The sequence below is a fragment of the Hippocampus bargibanti genome, linkage group LG04 (assembly GCF_051943395.1).
Source record: "Hippocampus bargibanti isolate YZ-2025 linkage group LG04, ASM5194339v1, whole genome shotgun sequence".
Lineage (NCBI taxonomy): Eukaryota > Metazoa > Chordata > Actinopteri > Syngnathiformes > Syngnathidae > Hippocampus > Hippocampus bargibanti.
This window is the reverse complement of record NC_142737.1, coordinates 9,896,061-9,913,958: the sequence shown is the minus strand read 5'-3', so window position 1 is coordinate 9,913,958 and position 17,898 is coordinate 9,896,061. Positions and strand designations below refer to the sequence as shown.

Below are 17,898 nucleotides of genomic sequence, written 5' to 3'. Positions count from 1 at the left end.
GTGTGTATTTAGAGCTCACTGTCAGAGACGCTGGACAGCTCAGACAGCATCGATCCGAGGAGAATGGACATGATCTACATCATAGAAGACACTCCGCCTTGGTACTTGTGTGTGTTTTTAGGCCTGCAGGTAAACGCTCCCTTTCTTTAAGAATAAGTTAAGAAAAACCTTTTTTCCAAGAGATTCCTGGCCAAGATACAACATCACAGCACAATAAATGTCATCCAATGTTAAAAAATAAAAGTTTCATGCATATTAATATTTGTTTGATATTTCACAATATTTTATAAATGTTGAAACCAGAACCTTCTCTCTCTATTATTTTGCTTAAAAAGAAGATACAAATGAGCGCATAGTCTTCCCACACTTGAAAGGATAAACTTGAATATTCAGTCGCTGTCCTTGGAATTTGTATTTACATTTTGTTAAATAAACACTTCTCGGTCAAAGTCAAAGGAAGTACTTTTGATCTTGTTTTAGATCTTGTATAAGTTTTGTCTTAGGAAACACTGCTGTAGAGTCATTTAATAACAAATTGACCAGTAAGTGATTACTTTTAAACCTCTGTGTGAAAATGTTTTGAAAAAAAAAAAAGCATGCGCCGTTTCTAACAAAATGCCCTTGTTGTGTTTGTAGCACTATTTGACATGTTTCAGTGGAACTATAGCAGTGCCATTCCTGCTCGCCGAAGCAATGTGTGTCGGCTTTGACCAGTGGGCCACTAGCCAGCTCATAGGGACCATTTTCTTCTGTGTGGGGATCACAACCCTCCTTCAGACGACGCTGGGCTGCAGGTACACCGAGCGCATGCACGTGCACAGACATTTTCAAATCCAAACATGTCTTCCTCAAATCTCCAAGGTTTGTTTGGGTTTTGAATCTGTTTGATGTCCCCGTGCTTGCACATGTTTTCCCCACGTTTCCTTCCATGTTCTAAAATCATACATATTAACCTGTTCATAGTTATGTGACTCCTCATTTGACTTGTGATTTGCTAGTGACCAGTAAAGGCATACTCTGCACCTCATTAGAAGTCAGATGGGAGAGATGTCAGCACATATGCGGCTCCAATGAGGACGAGAGTTACAGAAAAATACATTTTTGACATTTTATTTGGTTCCTGATTCAGTTTCTTGGTGTGTCAGGTTGCCTTTGTTCCAGGCCAGCGCTTTTGCCTTCCTTGCCCCAGCAAGAGCCATTCTGTCTTTGGACAAATGGAAGTGTAACAATACAGGTAAGAGCATCTCTTTCCGGTATTTCAACTCATTCACTGCCATTCACAAATTTATTCGGGAATTGAAAATGTCACGTAGAGCGCCATTCCCGAATTTGTTCAGGTTTTGTTTTTTCATGCTTGAGTGCCAATAAAGCGCAGGCCATAGCTTCTAGCAATGTTTTTTTCTTTTCCACAAGGGGGAAGAATTTCCATATTTTCCATATTAGTGCTTTGTTACAGCTTCAACTTTTGTCAATATGTATGTCTTGCATTGTATTTTGGACAGCCGCCCTCATTTCAAGCTCATATAACCCCAGACCCATATAATTTAGGAAGTAACTATTTTTTTGGATGGAAGAAGAGAGTCTAATGTTTCTAACGCTGTATTAAATGATTATGTAGTCCTAAAACTCAATATTCTGTGGGTCAGGAATTCAAGTGGCAATGACTAAAACGCTGGGACGAGAGTGGACACATTTTTGCACAATGTCTGGCAGTGAATTGGTTAATTTTGTTTTTCTCCCCTTAGTGATATTCGAGACAAATGGCACAGAGATTCTCCACACTGAGCACATCTGGCATCCCAGGATACGAGAAGTAAGAAACTGTGAAAAAAAGCATGCATATACTTGAATGCTTTGTGAGGAAGTGTGTGGGGAAAACGTGCAAAGCGAAATGGGAAATGAAAATGGTCTTATGTCACCATTGTCGAAACATGTTATCAAATGTGAGGAATAGCGGCTTACCAAACAGGAGCTGGCGACATGCCAACATAGCAACAAGCGCATGTGACTGTGTGGCCTATGAAAATCCATGAACATATTCTGCTTACACATAAGCAGTCAAATGACTTTTTCTTTGTCCTCGAGCTCAAAAGCTTACATGAAAATGAGTCGCACAAAATTGATAAAATAAGATTTTGTGTTAACCCCCAGGAATCATCAGTCATAGAATAAATAGGAAACGCAAACGAATACAAAGCACAAGAAACCCCTCAGTGCAAAAGGCTGTTTTTGTAGTTTATTGATATGAAACAAATAACTGCATGGAGGTATACTGGTTAGCACCTCCGCATCGCAGTGAAAAAGTGTGCGGTTCGATTCCGACTCCTCCGTGAGAGTATTCATGGAATTGGGCATGATTAGAAAAACAAGTCGATAGATGCCCGCTTTCAGATTTCATATTCAAACATAAAAATGTGGGAAAAGCCCTTTGCAGTCTTTGCGATGGAAAAGTGATCAACTATGGTGGCAAAGGTTGGCTGTCACTCAAACAGCATAGTGAGGGAAGCAAACATGCAGAGAAAAAAAGATTGAGAAAGCAGAATTACAAACTACCTGGTGAGTCATTCCAATTCACAAGTTATTATTCTAATTCAGGAAATTATGATAGAGCATGTTTATTACTGTTGACCTGTAGTATACCATGATTTTAATTATCATTTATAATACTAAATTAACTACAGTAACTTGAACAAGACCTGATGGGGGATGACCAAAGTTGGTGAAAACCCCCTACGAACATAATAAATGGTATTTGTATAATTATGTAAATATACTGCAAATGTAAATATTTCATTTTCCTCAGTTTTAATTTCCCTTGCTGGCATCCCTGTGTAGTCCGCCTAAAGACAACTGGGATAGGCTCCAGTGACCCGTGTGGGGGTCAGCTGATCGGATGGGTGGATGGGCTACTCATATTTACATATAGGAAAATAGTATAGTTGTGTAACATGCGAGTTTAACCCCAACTGAGTGGTTTTTTTTGTTGTTTTTTTTTTTTTTTTTTTTTTTTTTTTCAGATCCAAGGGGCAATCATTGTGTCATCCCTGGTGGAGGTATGCATTGGCGCACTGGGTCTCCCCGGGCTGCTGTTGAAGTATATCGGACCTTTGACCATCACTCCCACTGTGGCCCTCATCGGCCTCTCTGGTTTCCAAGCGGCAGGGGAGAGGGCAGGAAAACATTGGGGCATAGCCATGCTGTAAGTTCACACGTTTAAGTAAATGCTGCGTTTTCTGGCTCGGCTTACTTTACATACATGGAGATAAGACATACATGGTTATATTCCAGGTGAACTTAATTTGACCCCTTAAACAAACGCCTAAACTTTTTGTGTTTGTGTGTTATATTAAAAAAATAACAACATAAAATGAGATACAATACAATAAAAAGAAATACAATACAATGAAATACAATACAAGTAAAATGAACTAAAATACTCTGAAATGAAATAAAATACAATGAAATGAAATACAATGAAATGAAATGAAATACAATACAATAAAATAAAACATAATAAAATACATTAAAATACAATAGAATGAAATACAATACAATAAAATACAATGAAATTAAATAAAATACAATGAAATGAAATACAATAAAATACTTTTGAAATGCGCTTAGAAATGAAATGAATTATTATTTATTATTAATACAATAAAATGAAATAAAATACAATAAAATAGAATAAAATACAATCAAATACAATGAAATGAAATAAAATACAATGAAATCCAATACAATGAAACACAATACAATGAAATGAAATACATTAAAATTAAATGAAATGCATTAAAATGAAATGAAATACAATAAAATACAATACAATGAAATACAATATTATGAAATAAAATACAATAAAATAATAATGAGCCACGCGCAAAAAGGACCTAGTACCTCGCTCACATGGCGACATCATCCGTCATGTGTCATTGCTTTTTGCGTGATAGCCGCAGGGTCGCCGCTCCCGACCGGTGTAATTGGGTTTTCCATCGCCACTGAACTGCTCTTTCTCAAAAGGTCAGGTTAATTTGTCTCTCCGGGATCTGTTTTCAGGTATACAACGGTAAACACAATATGATTAAACATGTTGAAATTCAATCAACTTTACATCACAATTAGTCACAGCCTAACCTCGAGCCCTCAAGTGAAGCATTTGTGACGTCACTGCGATTTACTTTAATCCTGCCCAGTTCCGTGTGTCTTTCACATTTGTGCAATTTGTTTACAAAGTATGTACAACACTGCAAACAGCGAGGGCTGAACCCTTACACTCTCAGTGTGGTTTTCGTCCCAGCCGCGGAACAGTGGACCAGCTCTACACCCTTGGCAGGGCCCTCGAGGGTGCATGGGAATTCGCCCAACCAGTCGATATGTGCTTTGTGGACTTGGAAAAGGCGTTTGACCGTGTCCCTCGTGGAGTTCTGTGGAGGGTGCTTCGGGAGTATGGGGTACAGGAACGCCTGATACGGGCCGTTCGGTCCCTATACGACCGATGTCAGTGTCTGGTTCGCATTGCCAGCAATAAGTCGGAATCGTTTCCAGTGAGGGATGGGCTCCGCTAAGGCTGCCGTTTGTCACCGATTCTGTTCATAACCTTTATGGACAGAATTTCTAGGCGCATTCGAAGGTATAGCATCACTGCTTTTTGAAGATGATGTGGTACTGTTGGGGCCTTCAAGTGGAGCTCTCCAACTCTCTCTTGAGCGTTTCGCAGCGGAATGTAAAGCGGCTGGGATGAGAATCAGCACCTCCAAATCTGAGACAATAGTTCTCAGTCGGAAAAGGGTGGAGTGCCCTCTCCGGGTTAGGGAGGATATTTTGCCTCAAGTGGAGGAGTTTAAGTATCTGGGAGTCTTGTTCACTAATGAGGGTGTAAGGGAGCGAGAGGTCGATAGGCCGATCGGTGCGGCGTCTGCTGTGATGCGGACTTTGTACCGATCTGTCGTGGTGAAGAAGGAGCTGAGCCAAAAAGCAAAGCTCTCAATCTACCGGTCGATCTACGTCCCAACCCTTATCTATCACGAGCTATGGGTTGTGTCCGAAAGAACGAGATCCCGGATGCAAGCGGCCGAAACGAGCTTTCTCCGTCGGGGGTCCGGGCTCTGCCTTAGAGATAAGGTGAGAAGCTTGGTCATCCGGGAGGGGCTCAAAGTCGAACCGCTTCTCCTCCACATTGAGAGGAGCCAGATGAGGTGGGTCGAGCATCTGATTAGGATGCCCCCAGGACGCCTCCCTGGTGAGGTGTTCCGAGCATGCCCCACTGGCAGGAGACCCCGGGGACGACCCAGGACACGCTGGAGAGACTGTCTCCCAGCTGACCAGGGAACGCCTCTGGATCCGCCAGGACAAGCTAGAAGAAGTGGCTGGGGAGAGGGAAGTCTGGGCTTCACTACTGAAGCTGCTGCCCCCGCGACCCGATCCCAGATAAGCGGCAGACGAATGGATGGATGGATGGATGGATGGATTGTTGTTCACCTAAATGTCTTCAAATTTAAAGGGTGACATTTTCACTTTAACAATTTTATTTATTTTTTAATTTATTCTGCAGGACTATTTTTCTAGTGCTACTCTTCTCCCAGTATGCCCGAAATGTCCACTTCCCATTGCCGGTTTACAAAGCAAAGAAAGGCTGGACTGCTTACAGGCTGCAGGTGTTTAAAATGTTCCCAGTAGGTACACCCCTGAGTCCATCTCCTTGCTCTGTAAATGTTGATGAAAGCTTTTATAACAAGACTTTTATCACACACGCATGTTTTACTTGTTACTCAACATCGTATCTTTTACATCATGTGTCAATAGTTTTGGCATGTTTGAAAACGAGTGTGTCTTAGGCCATCTGCTGTTCATAAAGTGATGCAACAGTATTAGTCCAATCTAATTACATGTCTTACATTATTTATTTTTGGTTTTGCTAGTTTCGCTGAATCTTTGTGACTGCTTTATTTCCTGTATATGATATTTGTCCATGATAAGCGCCATGTTACAGCTTCAGCTGTTGTTAAATCAATCAATACGTATTGTATTGTATTAATATAATTAAGAAGAATGCACTTTAGCATGATTGCTACAGTCTCTGTAATCCAACTTTTTCATTCCCAAAGGACAATTAAACACACCATATCCATGTAATATTGCCACTGTATTGACTAAAAACATGATACTGTATAGTTGCTGTGAACTAACAAACATTCACCCAAACAAACATTTTTACTGTCTGTTTTAAATTTGAAGTATATTTGATTGTCTTTCTCATTTGTTTTGCACCCAGATCATCATGGCCATCTTGGTTTCATGGCTGCTCTGCTTCATCTTCACGGTAACTGATGTCTTCCCACCTGAAAAGGACAAATATGGCTACTATGCCCGCACGGATGCACGTCAAGGGATCCTCTCGGTTGCACCTTGGTTCAAGATCCCTTATCCTTGTGAGTATCTCCTTGTAGCCACCGGCTAAACAAAATAGTCTTTTTTTTTAATCAGGGGTCTCCAACACAAGGTCTTTGTGTATTACATTAAAGGCTGTATGTTTATAAATAAATGTTTTGACCTTTCAGTCCAGTGGGGCCTCCCTAGCATAACGGCCGCAGGCGTCATCGGCATGATGAGCGCCGTAGTAGCCAGCATAATAGAGTCCATCGGGGACTATTATGCCTGCGCCCGTCTGTCGTGTGCCCCTCCTCCTCCTATCCACGCCATCAATAGGTGAGCTTTGTCAAGCCTTTGTCTCATTACTTATGTTTTTTTTTTTCTTCTTATGACACAGAGAAACCTTTATATCCTCAGGGGCATATTTATTGAGGGCATTTCCTGTGTGCTGGATGGACTTTTTGGAACAGGAAATGGTTCCACTTCCTCCAGTCCAAACATTGGCGTCCTTGGAATAACTAAGGTATTTCACAGTCGCAATCAAACTTTCAATCTCAGATTATTATATTCTGGTACAGTGCCACCTTGATGGTACAGTGCCCAGTTTTTGCTGTATTTTTTTAAGTTGCAGGGGAAAATTTGAGATGACGATCAGCTTCAAATATTCCTCTGGAAAAAAGCAATGTGTGAATATTTAACTCATTCACTGCCAGACAATGTGCAAACATGTGTCCACTCCAGAGCCAGGATGTTTGTCGATTTGTTTACACAATATTGACTTTTAGGACACATATACACATTCAATATCGTGTTAGAAACCTTAGACTTTCTTATTTCATCAGAAAGAAATGGATAATTCCTAAATTATATGGGTCTGGAGTTATTTCAGCATGAATTACTGGGGTCTGTCCAAAATACAATGCAATACATACATAGTTGTATTAAGTTCATCCTGTCTACGTGATATCCAATTTAAAACAGGTTCTTATCTTACAGACAGTGTATTGTCGGTGTTCAAATACCTGACATGTTTCGTGGAAGGCGGAAGTAGACGCCGAAACATGTCAGTTATTTGAACACCAACAATACACTGTCTGTAAGATAAGAACCTGTTTTAAAATGCAATACATACATATTGGTTTATATAGCGCTCTAACAACAGCTGAAGCTGTAACAAAGCGCTAACATGGACAAAAGGAAAATGCTGCCTCCTCGTGGAACTGAAAAAACATTGCCAGAGGTCTCACCATCGCATCGCATTCCCCTACAACAGGGGTTGGGAACCTTTTTGACGAAGAGAGCCATTAAAGTAAAATATTTAGAAATGTTTTTAAGTGAGAGCCACACACACGCGAGCGTGCGCGCACACACACACACACACACACACACACACACACACACACACACACACGCGCGCGCGCATACACGCACAAATGCACGGCCACTTTTCAACAAAATGTCAGAATGTATTATTTAAAATAACTTTGTGATAGTACTTACCGTTAATATGAATGGTTTTCCGTTCCTCGTGATTGGTAAAAATCCAGCCAAACGATCGGAATGAAAGTCAACTTGCCGCGTCCAGAGGCGAAGTTACTGCTAGCTAGCCTGCACACGGCTCATTGGCTTCCATACTTGCTATCTGTAATATAATTCTCGCAGAAGTATATTGATGCTAACGTTAACATGGGGCTTGTTAAAATATCACTGACATTCGACTGTTTCATCGATGTTATTGTTTCATTGAAAAATTAGAATCGCGAATCCTCCAGTGCATTCAAGCTGGAGCGTACTCGTGATTTTTTTTTACTCGTCGGGCTCATTTAAAAGGGCGTTTACCTGTTTCAACTGATGGCCAGTATCATCCAATCCAAATTGCGCTTTCCGCCAACCTAGGTCAGTGTCATCCAATCAGAATTGCGCTTTCCGCCAACTGCAGCCCTAACAGGAAATGAACAGCGAAAAAGCGAGAATATGTATTTAGTTTTATCGGAGAGCCATATGCAATCATCAAAAGAGCCATATATGGCTCGCGAGCCATAGGTTCCCGACCCCTGCCCTACAAGAAAATGCCGCTCCACATCACACTTTTAAATTCCCAAATAAAACAGGAATGGCTGTGTGAATGAGTTAATCTGTGATCAGGAGAATAAACAAGGCAACCTTTTTCCCCAGGTGGGCAGCAGGCGTGTGATCCAGTACGGAGCCATCATGATGCTTGTGCTGGGCCTTGTGGGTAAATTCAGCGCCCTGTTCGCCTCCCTGCCCGACCCCGTTCTGGGGGCTCTGTTCTGCACCTTATTTGGCATGATCACAGCGGTGGGTCTATCCAACCTGCAGTTCATCGACCTCAACTCTTCCAGGAACCTTTTTGTTCTGGGTTTCTCCATCTTCTTTGGCTTGATGTTGCCTAGTTACCTGAAACAGAACCCGCTGGTCACGGGTGAGTTCAGCGGACTGATAGCAAATCACACCAGATTACTCTTCGACAGATGATGGTCATCATGTGGAATTTGCGGTTGGAAAAAAAAATATTGATCGAGTTTACTACATGCGAGCAACCAGCAGAGGACACTATTAGTTCAGGCACAAGCAGCTTTTGGTCCTGTTTTAGGAAGGGGGTGACAATGATTGTTTTCATTTTTTGAACGAATGTAATGAAATTTCTGTCACTCCTTTTCAAATTAGCAATTAAAATAAGATTTTCGGCGGCCCGGTAGTCTAGTGGTTAGCACACCGGCGTCACAGTGCAGAGGTCGCCGGTTCGCGTCCCGGTCCGGCCTCCCTGTGTGGAGTTTGCATGTTCTCCCCGGACCCGCGTGGGTTTTCTCCGGGTCCTCCGGTTTCCTCCCACACTCCAAAAACATGCATGGCAGGCAGATTGACCACTCCAAATTGTCCCTAGGTGTGAGTGTGAGAGTGACTGTTGTATGTCTTTGTGTGCCCTGCGATTGGCTGGCAATCAATTCAGGGTGTCCTCCGTCTCGTGCCCGAAGACAGCTGAGATAGGCTCCAGCAACCCCCGCGACCCTAATGAGGAATAAGCGGTACGGAAAATGAGATGAGATGAATAAGATTTTCATTTTTTTTTTTTATATACTGAGGTGAATTACTTTTTTTTTTCGCGCCATGCGGATTTCACCCCAACAATACAAATAGTAAAATTACTGTAGAATATTTTGCAAGAGACACAAAATATCACTGTATTGACCTGTTCCTAATTTTTGTTTGTTGTGCTTTTTTCAGGCATTGTTGAGATTGACCAAGTGTTAAACGTTCTCCTCACCACCGCCATGTTTGTGGGTGGCTCAGTTGCTTTTATTTTGGACAATACGATTCCAGGTGAACCATTTACACACCCAATTACCATCTGACACAAAAATGGAAATTTCCATTTTAAACAAGCAGGGATCTTCCACAAAAGTATCTGCGATGTAATAAACTCATTCACGACCAGACAACATGGAAAAATGTGTCCACTCCACTGCGATGGTTTTTGTCATTTTCACTCAAATTGCAGGACCCACAGAATATTGAGTTTTAGGAGTGCATAAACATTCAATTCAGCGTAAGAAACCTTAGACTGTCTTCTTTCATTAGAAAAATCAAGTTAATTCCTAAGTTATATGGGTCTGGCGTTATCTGAGCTTTAAATGGGGGTGGTTGAAGAAAATACAATACATATTGATTTATATCGCGCTTTAACAACAGCTGAAGCTATAACAAAGCGCTAACATTGGCAAAAGGCAAATGCTGCCCCTTTGTGGAATGGAAAACATTGTCAGAGGTCTGACCAGCGCTTTATCGCCACCCCGCAAGAAAAACCCAAACAAATTTGGGAATGGCGCTCCACGTCATGCCTTTCAATTTCTGAATAAATTCGGGAATGGCAGTGAATGGGTTAAGCCACTGCAAACAAAGAACTGTGGTATGACAGGGGATTTCTTTACTCAAGAGTTTTTCATTGGATCATTTTACATTTCTAGCCTCAAGGCTTCTTCCGCATAAATGTACCGGTAGTACACATAAATGTAGTCATTGTAGTAAATATAATTACCATAAATTACTGTGTTAGTGCAGATGATTGATAGACTACGGCACATTCTGACTGTTGTAAAATACCGAGCTCCCACTACCACTTCATCCTGTTTTGGTTGCTGAAAATGAGACGATGACCTTCACCTCTCGTCAGGTTCCCCCGAGGAGCGAGGTATCAAGAAGCTGAAGCGCGGCGCGGGTCCCAGCGCTGCAGAGCTGGAAGGGATGCGGTCCTACGACCTGCCTTTTGGAATGGACTTCATCCGCAGGCATCCCATCTTCAAGTACCTCCCAATTAGCCCCACCTTTGCCGGCTACCAGTGGGGGAGGCTGCAGGAAACCTGCAGGAACCGTTGCAGACACAGGCATGCAGACAAGGGAGGAAATGAGGGAGCGGGCTCAGTTGGCGAGAGTCCAGCGTAGCCATCGAGGTGACCTGTGAATTGCGGGTGCAACGGCACGGAACACTGAGAGAAAAAAAAGGATACAAGATTGGCGAGCGTGTGGTTGACACGGTGAAGCACTGACCTCTGTCGGTCTGTCCGTCTGCCTGTCTGTCTGTTTTCTTTTATTTTTTTCCCCACTTTGCCATTTTAAACAATGCTGCAAGCCGCGGCTAACATGCTCCAGAAGATGTTAACCATGTGACATCTGCTTGGTGTGTTTGCATGTGTGCTCGGTATGCACGCTAGCATAATGGCTACGTGCATCTATTTACACTGTCACTTTAATCCACACAGGCATACGATTATAACACAGTAAATCTGCCAAATGAGAATTATGCAAAAAAATATATTGAAAAAGTCGTAATGACTTGATGCAACTACATGCATACACACCAACAGCCGTACCAAAATTAGCTTAGTCCTCCACCTCTTGGATGCATGTCTGTTCGGGTCCCTTCGGCACAGTGATTGTGAGTTTTTTTTTTGTTGTTGTTGTTGTTGCTGCCGCCTCAGGTGTGAATGTCACTCCACGCAAGGCTCGGAAAACCCAACAGAGGAGGGAAATTGGCTTATTTTCCGCGAAACCAAGTTTCACTGTCTCACAGTTTACATGTCATTACGGTTGTCAGTATTAGCATTTATCTCAGCATCTACACGAATGGATCATTTGGCAACAGTTCAAACGGACTGAAGTTATCTTCACTTTTACTTCCTATATTTGCTTAAGTAAGAAGATGTGCAGTAAAATATAAGGCCGGTTGTTGTTCTGAGGTTTTTAAAATCCGGTTCATGGACTTCCCACGTAGCGTTGAGGATATTCTAGTCTTGTTCATGTAGGTTGTCAATTTTTACTTAATCAAAGCTTTTAAATGGTCCTTAGTTATGAAAGTGATAGTTCTTCATATTTTTGTCCACTGATCACGATAGGTAGCAAAAAGTTCAGGGTGTCCCCTGCCTCTCGCTTAAAGCCAACGAGGTTTGGCTCCAGGTTACCCGTGACCCAATTGAGACCCTACAGAAAAAAATATGTTAACTGCCATTCACAAATTTATTCGGGAATTGAAAATATAACTTAGACTGCCATTCGGGTTTTGTTTTTTCTTGCTTTGGTGCAGATAAAGCGCTGGCCATGGCCTCTGGCCATGTTTTTTCCCTTCCACAAGGGGGTAGTATTTCCCTTTTTTGTTTTCGCTTTGTTGCAGCTTCAGCTGTTTTTAAAGCGCCATATAAACCAATATGTATGTAGTATTGCATTGTATGTTGGACAGCTGCCCTCATTTCAAGCTCATATAACTCCAGACCCATATAATTTAGGAATCAACTCTTTCGTTCTGATGAAAGAAGATAGTCTAAGGTTTCTTACGTTGCATTTAATGTTGATGTAGTCTTAAAACTCAATATTCTGTGGGTCCTGGAATGTTAGTCAAAATGACAAAAACCCTGGCACTGGAGTGGACACATTTTTGATGCGCATTCAATTGAAATTTGCTACTGCCTAATGTAATTCACCCCCCCCACCCCCTCCACCCCATCTTCTCACATTAGTACATCAAATTATCAAAAGTGAAGATGACTCCAGCAAGAGCCAAACATCCTATTCGCTGGCGGTTTCTTCTCAAAGCAATTCCGTACTGTACCTCACGTAGCCTTATCATAGATGGGGGTCACATCCGCACGGGTCTCTTGACTGTTTGATGGGCTCTCTGATCCTCTGTGTGGATCCTCTGTTCCTTGTTTACAGGGTCACAATACAGCCCAGTCACTTATCCACTTGCCCATTTAGAACGGCGTGAACTACTACTGTAATTTAAGGTCGGGCAACTGTAATGAAACAAGAACGTGTGTATCTTGCGTTTTCTGGCTCGATTGGATCGTCTGTTGCTAATGCCGTCAACGCGTTTCCATTCATGCAGTCGGACTCCCATTTTCATGCAGCTTGTGATCATAGCAACACAAGGTAGCACAAATACTAAAGTAAATTACTTGAAAAGTGCGTAATATTGTATACCGTTGAATTTTTTTTTTCATGAAACCAAAAGGTTTTTTTTCTTCTTTTTAATGTTACCAAAAAAAAAAAGCAAAAGACGCTCCCATAAAAACCAGCCAATATTTTCTCAACTTCATACGACCTTTATGTCTTTTTTAAAGCAGTTGCTTTATGTATGGAAGCAATGTTATGGTGTAAAGCTCTTTTTGAAGTAGGTCTTTGTGTGGCTTGCTCAATGCTCAAAGTGTATTTATGATTTATTAGCCACCCCGACCTATAAAAGCTCACAATCACCATCATCAGCTAAATACAACTGTTTTTTTTTACATAGAAGGCAACAACTACCCTTATTGCTGTTAAGAAGAAATAAAACACGGCAGATGTCAGCATCCTTTTTACGATTCGGTTACATTTCAAGGTGCCAACAATACTACATTTACCTTAATTTGCGTTTAGAATTGGTCTGAAGACCGGGAAATGGACCACATAATACTGCTGGGCCTTAACTCTAACTAACTGACTGTTCGTAGCCTCTCATGTGCAGAAACATGATTGGTATTTTGTTGTGCTTGTTATATTTTTTCCTCCAATTTATTTGTTCCCCTATTCCTACAGTATTTCCTAAACATTTATTCTAAAAATGTTATGGCACACCAAACCTCAGCAAAAGTACACCAGGAGAAAGAAATAATGGCAATCTCGTCTCCGTTGATTTACAAATATACTTTGGTGAAATGTGGACCTGTTGAATTGAATACAAAGCAGCGGTGCCTTGAATTAGGAACTCAAAACGCTCACGTCGCAAATCATCTTTCCCCATTGAAATGAATGCTGCTGGGACGGACCAACTGAAAAAAAAAGGTTTTTCCACACAAAAGATAGCACTTTATATTGTTGTATTCTATAAAAAAAAAAGATTAATTATATAATTAATTAGAATGTTGAAAAAAATGACGATTTTACCACTAGTTTGCTTTGATTCAATCGACATTGTGCTGCTCCTTCTGCTGTACATACATTTGCCACCTGGGGGCACTATTATACAGACACTAAATGAAGACGTTCTCAGCTTATCAATTAGCCACAGTAATGTTAAAGGACAACTGATGTCTCCGGACAAGTTGTGTCCGTAATTTGTAAAATGGCTTCAAATAACTTCTACTGAGCGTATTTTACAAAGATCCCACCGCATATAGCTAAGTTTTACATTTTAAGACTCGCGCTGAATATTCCGCAAGTCTTGTTTTTGAGTTGGTGACGAGTCCTCACCCTATGTCACTGAAGGAACGCCCCTCACCGAGAAAGGACATACCTTGCATCACCTCAATCCATTTTGCGGTACTTTGTTTGGTCTGAAAACTTCGTGTTGATCCGTGTTAATGGCTAAATTTGAAGGAAAACACATAAATAACGCGATGGTGAATCCTTGTGTTGCGCCAAGACTTCTACAGTGTATTTGATGGTGGTTTACAAAACGTCCCAAGAGACTATTTACACGGAGCTTTGTCGCCCTCTTCTGCCTTGTTTTGGGTACTGTGAGTACTAAAGAGTTTGTCACTACATTTCTCTCCAGATGTATCAAAATGACCGGAATAAATTCTTTAATCGATTGCAAACATGTATGCTTTCCTCTTCAGAACTATTTGAATCATATTCATAACTGAATGAGTAACAAGAAAGCATCTTTTCCAAATCCGAAGCCATTGTTTTGATTCTTCAGCAAGTCAAGACGTCTTGGGGTGACACCACAACAAGGGGGCGGGACCTTCTGAAACTGGCCACTTCCGGGTTCAATTTGAAGTAGTTTTTCGACACTAAGTCATTTTTATTGGTGTTTTGCATTTGACTAAAAATATCATACTGCGTGTTTTGGGTATTTTAGATGCTATAAAACGTTTTTCTGATGTCAGTTAGGAAGCAAAAAAGTGATGTTGGTTGTCCTTTAAATGTTCTTCAGAAAGGATGAATAATATAGTTCCCATTGTTTATGCAAATTTAAAGACACCTAGTTTAACGCAAATAATTTCCCATGGTTCACCTGATGATCCCTCATAACACAATATTTGCGAATTCTTGCATTGTACGGGTAACATACCGCTTTATCTCATATCAATATTTCCAAAAACATCTACAATCTAATTACTTTCATTCAATGAACCAAATGTTTAACTAGCATTTACTTCTGCAATTATCTGTTTGTTTGTTCTTTATACACAAATAAAGCTCTCTCATGCTGGATTAATACTCCGTGCACGCAACAGGCGACCAGTCATGCAAATGACACTTATCTCAAGCACACCCACACAGCTTCCTATGCTAATAATTGTGAAAGTTTATGGCCGCAGGCGAAGATAAAATACATGATCTCCTTATTACGAGGTAACCAAAGCGTTTTTTTGTCACGGAAACCGACTTTATCATAATATAGTTTGTTGTGTTACAACTTAACTTCATTTGAATTTGTTCACATAACTCCTGGAAAAAAATAATAACCTGTACAAAACTGGACCTCCTTCATTGACGTTTGTACTGGTTTAGTGACACAGCAGCAGATGGTATTTACCGTATTGTCTGGAATATAAGGCGCAACTTGAATGAATGACATTTAAAAACCTTTTCCATACATAAGGTGCACCGCATTATATGGGGCACCTTCAATAAATGACATATTTTAAAACCTTTTCCATACATAATGCACACCGGTTTAAGAGCCGCAGTCAGCTTTTGAAAATATATTTACGTTTAGGTGCGCCTTATAGTGCAGAAAATACGGTAATTTGATTTAAAATGGCCAGAAGTACACAATGACATCAGGTTGCTTTTGATTATCATGAAGGGGACATGTACAATACTGTTCTTCCTGTTCTATATGTGTGACTGTTTTTTTATTGCTTACACCTTGTTAACACACTGGCTAGCAGTTCAGGGTGTACCCTGCCTACTGCCGAATGACAACTGGCCCAGGTTCAAGCATGCCCGCAACGCTCGTGAAGATTAGTGGTTAGGATAATGGATGGATTGTTAAGAAAAACAAAAAGTAAACGACCAGGCAAACCTAGAAAATAGAGTATCTGTGTATTTAACTTGCTTCTGGGAAGATAAATCGTTGTGAAAACTAATTGTAGCAACAACAATTGGTTGATTATTTGTTTCTAATACTATTTAATGGAAAATCGCAGAATGTATTATATATATTTTTTTGTCCTCATTTTGTACTGAAATATAAATATATGTGCAGACTTTTGCTTTCATATATACAAACCTACAGTCTTTGAACTCATTAGGATCAAGTTATTCATTCATGATTGACCAATCAATGGAAATGTTATGTTACTATGCTAATGAAGTACTTTTGAAACTTCCTAAAATGTATGGTCCTCGTTTCAACAACTCACCTCCTAGTAATAAATAAAAATTGTACAGTATGTCAAATATTCACACTGGTTCCAAATTTGTCTCCACACATTTATTGTGATTTTTTTTTAAAATGTTTCATTGTAAATGTAGTCAGAGAATAAAAGTCTACACACCCCAAATGCAAAGGTTGTGAGTTATTTAAAAAAACTATAAATACATTTTAAAATCTGACATTAGCAGTTTTATTATTTATCATTTTATTTGTAGTTTTATTGTTTTGTGCTTTGTTTTTTTATTATAAAGTGTGCTTGAGTGAAAGGCACTTGAAATTAAATGTATTATTATGATTATTATTATTATTATTACAGTAAAGTCTCGTTATATCGATATTCAAGGGAGTCCGAAAAAATATCGATATAACCGGGACTATCGATATATCCGACCCTGTTTGCATGTAATTTTCTCCGTGCGTGCATAGAAATAGTATCGATATAACCGGGACTATCGATATATCCAATATCGATATAACGAGACTTTACTGTATTTCACACACAACCAATGCAATTGAAAAATGAAATGATTTTGGAGAAATGAAATAAAAATTTACTGTTCATAAAGTTTTAAATGGAGAATGCTTTTCCTGACTTCTCCAGGCTGAAGGTTTTGTGCTCTTCGGAATTCAACTGCATTATAATGCACGATGCTGTCATTGTGTTCGGGGACAATTGTTATCTACATCAACATTTTTCCACTTAATTTAATATTTCCATCTGACTAAATTAATTCTGCGTGTTTTTCGACTGCAGCAGAGCCTTGATTTCCAATAGAGTTCCCCGTTTTTGTTAGATGTTAGTTATTTAAATTCTGTACACCACTGAGGTCAAACGCAAGGCCCAGGGGCCAAATCAGGCCACCACATCATTTCATATTGCCTGCGAAAGCAGCTCAAGAGTGTCAAGTTCCATGATCTTTTCTAAAATGTCAGCCAAAAGTTTACATTCTTATGTTTAGTAATTAAGAGAGAGATTATAGGCATTTCTTCTGACCAAACCCCTCATGATGGTTTGACACCCCTGCTGTAGATGAGGCCGTACATTTCTCCACTGTGAGACAGGCGCGAGCAGCCCGTGATGACAATAAGGGAGCGTCAGCGCAGCGCGCCATTGCGTATGTAGAACAGTCGCGGCTTGGAATTGAAATGGATTTACGTGGGACAGGAGATGTGAGACAGTCTCTTTTTGTCGATGGATGCTACAACTTGGTGTTTGCTGACAACATTTAGCTCGAAGCAGACGTGCACATTTCACCATGATGTCCCTGATCCACTGGTGAAAATGATGCTTTGATCCTCTCTTTCATCTATAACGGCCTCATACAACAAAGAGGGTGCAGAAAGTGTTAAGATTGAATGACTGTCAGTGTCTTTTGTGTTGTCACATTTTTTGTTATTTTGGTTTGACTTCCTGATGGTGCCGCGAGAGTGACTGCCTTTACAGCAACTCCTGTATTTTGTTTTTCTACTTCTTCCTTCCCTTTCTTCTTTCATCAATTAAATTTCTCCACTGTGAGACTAATTCATACCTGTCAATGTATGTTTTCCCCGTATTTTATACGTTTTTTTTCATCATTTTGAATTGTGTACGCCGTATAACTTTTATACGATAAAAAATACATTTTAAAAAACGATGTTAATAAAACCAA

The 17,898-nt window shown here is 40.4% G+C and overlaps 1 protein-coding gene across 3 annotated transcripts in view; it reads left to right on the top strand.

The window, feature by feature from the left end:
- slc23a2 (solute carrier family 23 member 2) overlaps positions 1-16,375 on the top strand; it is a 51,032-nt gene extending 34,657 nt beyond the window's left edge. For all 3 annotated transcript variants that reach the window (XM_088993908.1, XM_088993909.1, XM_088993910.1), the window contains 12 exons: positions 13-129; positions 637-794; positions 1,146-1,234; positions 1,746-1,813; positions 3,018-3,199; positions 5,552-5,672; positions 6,272-6,428; positions 6,558-6,705; positions 6,787-6,892; positions 8,545-8,812; positions 9,616-9,711; positions 10,562-16,375. In XM_088993908.1, coding sequence (XP_088850034.1) covers positions 13-129; positions 637-794; positions 1,146-1,234; positions 1,746-1,813; positions 3,018-3,199; positions 5,552-5,672; positions 6,272-6,428; positions 6,558-6,705; positions 6,787-6,892; positions 8,545-8,812; positions 9,616-9,711; positions 10,562-10,830 — 1,779 coding nt within the window. In that variant the 3' untranslated portion in view covers positions 10,831-16,375. The remainder of the gene's footprint in view (positions 1-12; positions 130-636; positions 795-1,145; positions 1,235-1,745; positions 1,814-3,017; positions 3,200-5,551; positions 5,673-6,271; positions 6,429-6,557; positions 6,706-6,786; positions 6,893-8,544; positions 8,813-9,615; positions 9,712-10,561) is intronic.
- The last annotated feature ends 1,523 nt before the right edge of the window (positions 16,376-17,898 follow it).